This window comes from Hordeum vulgare, chromosome 7H (genome assembly GCF_904849725.1).
Source record: "Hordeum vulgare subsp. vulgare chromosome 7H, MorexV3_pseudomolecules_assembly, whole genome shotgun sequence".
NCBI lineage: Eukaryota > Viridiplantae > Streptophyta > Magnoliopsida > Poales > Poaceae > Hordeum > Hordeum vulgare.
In genome coordinates this window covers 457,119,917-457,122,640 of record NC_058524.1, presented here as the reverse complement: position 1 = coordinate 457,122,640, position 2,724 = coordinate 457,119,917, and the positions used below count along the sequence as shown (strand labels likewise).

Here is a 2,724-nt window from a genome sequence, read left to right as displayed (position 1 = left end):
CAGCTACGCCCTCTCCTCCAACTGACCCAGTAGGAGCAGCAGCCAGCTGGCCCAGCTCCAGCGCCCGACCAGGCCGAGCCCACTAAGGTGAACTCCCCCGGCCTCTATAGTGAGCCGCTGGCGCGTTATTTTATATGACGCCAATGCCCAGTTTCGGCCCGGTAGACACATTAGGCCCGTTAGCGTTTTTTTAGGTTTTTCGTATTTTATTTAAATTTCAGGAAAAATGCTTGTTTTTCAAATGCCCGTAGTTTATTAACCGTTAGTCGGATCGAGGCGTATTTTATATGGTTTTGGGGTAGTTTTGCAAGTAAAACACGATTTCACAACTTGCATATTTATTTGACGTAGTTTAACATGCCAAACGCCTAGTGTAGCATGCTGTCCCAATAGGGGAACATCCCGTATTTATGTTTCGCGCAAGTCCGGATTGCCCGAATGCCTTAGATAAATGTCCATGTTTTAGGAACCATTTTTCCATGCATTTTAAAGCGATCATTGGTATTTTTGCGTGTAGGGTTTGTCGGTAGTTTATTTTCCCGTGTATAGGTTATTTTTCTCGCATTTTCGTGTGGCATTATATTGTCGTGCAACCCCACATATTTTATATGTTTTCGGGGTATGGATTTTTCTGTGCAATTACTTTTAGCATTAGAGCAAGTTAGTTCGCACGATATTTTGCCGTGATGCTCTTTTGTTTATTTCGTAGGATTTATTCCATGCTTCGTTTGACGGAGTTGTCAACTAGGGAGTAGCTCTTGAGTGTTTAGACTAGCCCCTGGTATTTTTAGTTGCAATAGAAATGCATGTTTAGGTGTGGTTTGCTTGCTCTCAAGTTGCTAGAAATAGTGCTGATTTGGAGGAGCTGAAATATTTCTAAGTCTGGAATCTGTTATATTTTGTTGCTGTTTTGTTTTGCTTCTACTAGCAAAAGCACCCGTGCGTTGCAACGGGAAAAAATAATACTACACATTTTAATTAAAGAATTTAGAGAAAGAAATTAAAGGAAAGAGAGAGAGTAGTAGTGCACAACCCATTAGGCGTGCCAAGGCCCAGCCTTAGCCACTCCTAAATCCCCTAACCTAGCCCGTGACACCACATAGTAAATTTGGCCTGGCGCTCAACGAGGAGAACCGCGCCGCCATCGGCGTGCTGGGCACGGTGCCTCCCCTGCTGGACCTCCTGACCTCCCCCACCCACCACCCGCGCGCGCGGCGCGACGCCAGGATGGCCATCTACCACCTCTCGCTGGCCGCCGTCAACCAGTCCAAGGCCGCCCGCTTCCCGGGGGCATCCAAGGCGCTCCTCAGGGTCGCGTCCAGCGCCGCCGAGCCCATGCCCATCCGCAGGCTGGCCCTCATGGTGATCTGCAAAGTGGGCGGCTGCTCGAAGGGCCGCGCCTCTCTGATGGACGCGGGCGCCGTCGCGGCCGTGTCCGGCATCCTCCTCTCCTCCCACGACGTCGCCGAGCTGCAGGAGTGGTGTGTGGCGGCGATCTACGCGCTGAGCCGCGGTAGCCTCCGGTTCCGCGGCCTGGCGCGCGCGCCCGACGCAGACAAGGCCCTCCGCCGCGTGGCCGAGGAGGGGACCTCCGGCGGCGTCCGACGCGAGATGGCGAGGAAGACGCTGTGCGCCATGCAGGGCGACCTGGACGAGGAGGCGAACCTGACCAGCAGCAGCCTGGAGTGCGACGACGGGGACGACTGCGACGGGAGCATCGTGTCGGACGGGTTCATGTCGTTCCGGTTTAATTACCTAAAAGACAGGGGATTTTTTTAAAAACGACAGCGATGGGTTTTCCGATGGAAGCAATAGCCTCTTTATTATTAGGTAAAGATCTTGTGATCTATAGCTCTTTTGAGGTTGGTCCAATGGAGTAAGTTGTAGCCCTTGTGATTCTCTAGCATGCTGTGAATTTTTATGCCATTTGGAGACCTGTAGCCTATGGTTTTGCTACTGTCAATATTGCTTCAGATCAAAAACTGCACTTTCATGAGGTGTAATTTTCACTAAGTCTGAAATAGTGTGTGGGATGCCACTTTGTGACTTCTTTCCCTAGTGATCCTTGATGCCATGCTAGTTGTTGTTAGTTGTTTGTGGTAGTGCTTCTTGACCTCTTTCGTGACATGCCTTGGTTGAGTATATTGGAGTTGAGTAGCTCGTAGTTGTGGGGTGTAGAAACTGCTATGTGGCTGATTTTGGCAGTTTGTAGTGATTTCTTGTTTTGCTCGTAGTTTTTGAACCGTAGCTCCGTTTTGATCGTGTCCTACATGAAACTTGCTTAGAATCTCGTGTAGTTCCATTTTCTCTTGCTGGTTGTATGTTTTGAAGTGCTCGTGACCGTTGTTGCACACATATTGCATTCATGCCATCATACCTTGCGGTGCTTGTATCTTTTGAACCGTAGCTCCGTTGGATATGATTTCTATGTGTAAATTGCTTGTCTCGACGCGTAGAATCACGTGAACCTATTTGTTTTGCTGTTTAACAAATAATTAAATGCATTAGTTCAGATATGGACAGAATTGTAAATTAACATGCGAGGTCGTCTCGGAGGTGCTATATGTCATTTCCGACCTCATTTAAAATGCCTAGATAGGTAGATTAATTGCGCTTCACCTCTTTCCATGTTTAATCACATTTAATATTTCCGTGTATCTACCCGGGATAGAACTAAATAATTAACGTGGAGTTTCGTCAATGTGAAACTCGTTGCATATTGAA

At 48.2% G+C, this 2,724-nt stretch overlaps 1 protein-coding gene across 1 annotated transcript; it reads left to right on the top strand.

Annotated features, from left to right (window-relative positions):
• Positions 1-1,227: 1,227 nt before the first annotated feature.
• LOC123409084 (U-box domain-containing protein 38-like) lies at positions 1,228-1,779 on the top strand. The gene has a single exon (XM_045102070.1). The coding sequence runs from the start codon at positions 1,228-1,230 to the stop codon at positions 1,777-1,779; it is 552 nt and encodes a 183-aa protein (XP_044958005.1).
• The last annotated feature ends 945 nt before the right edge of the window (positions 1,780-2,724 follow it).

Excerpts from the sequence above, each read along its gene's own strand:
- LOC123409084 (XM_045102070.1), top strand. The coding sequence starts at position 1,228 with ATGGCCATCTACCACCTCTCGCTGGCCGCCGTCAACCAGTCCAAGGCC.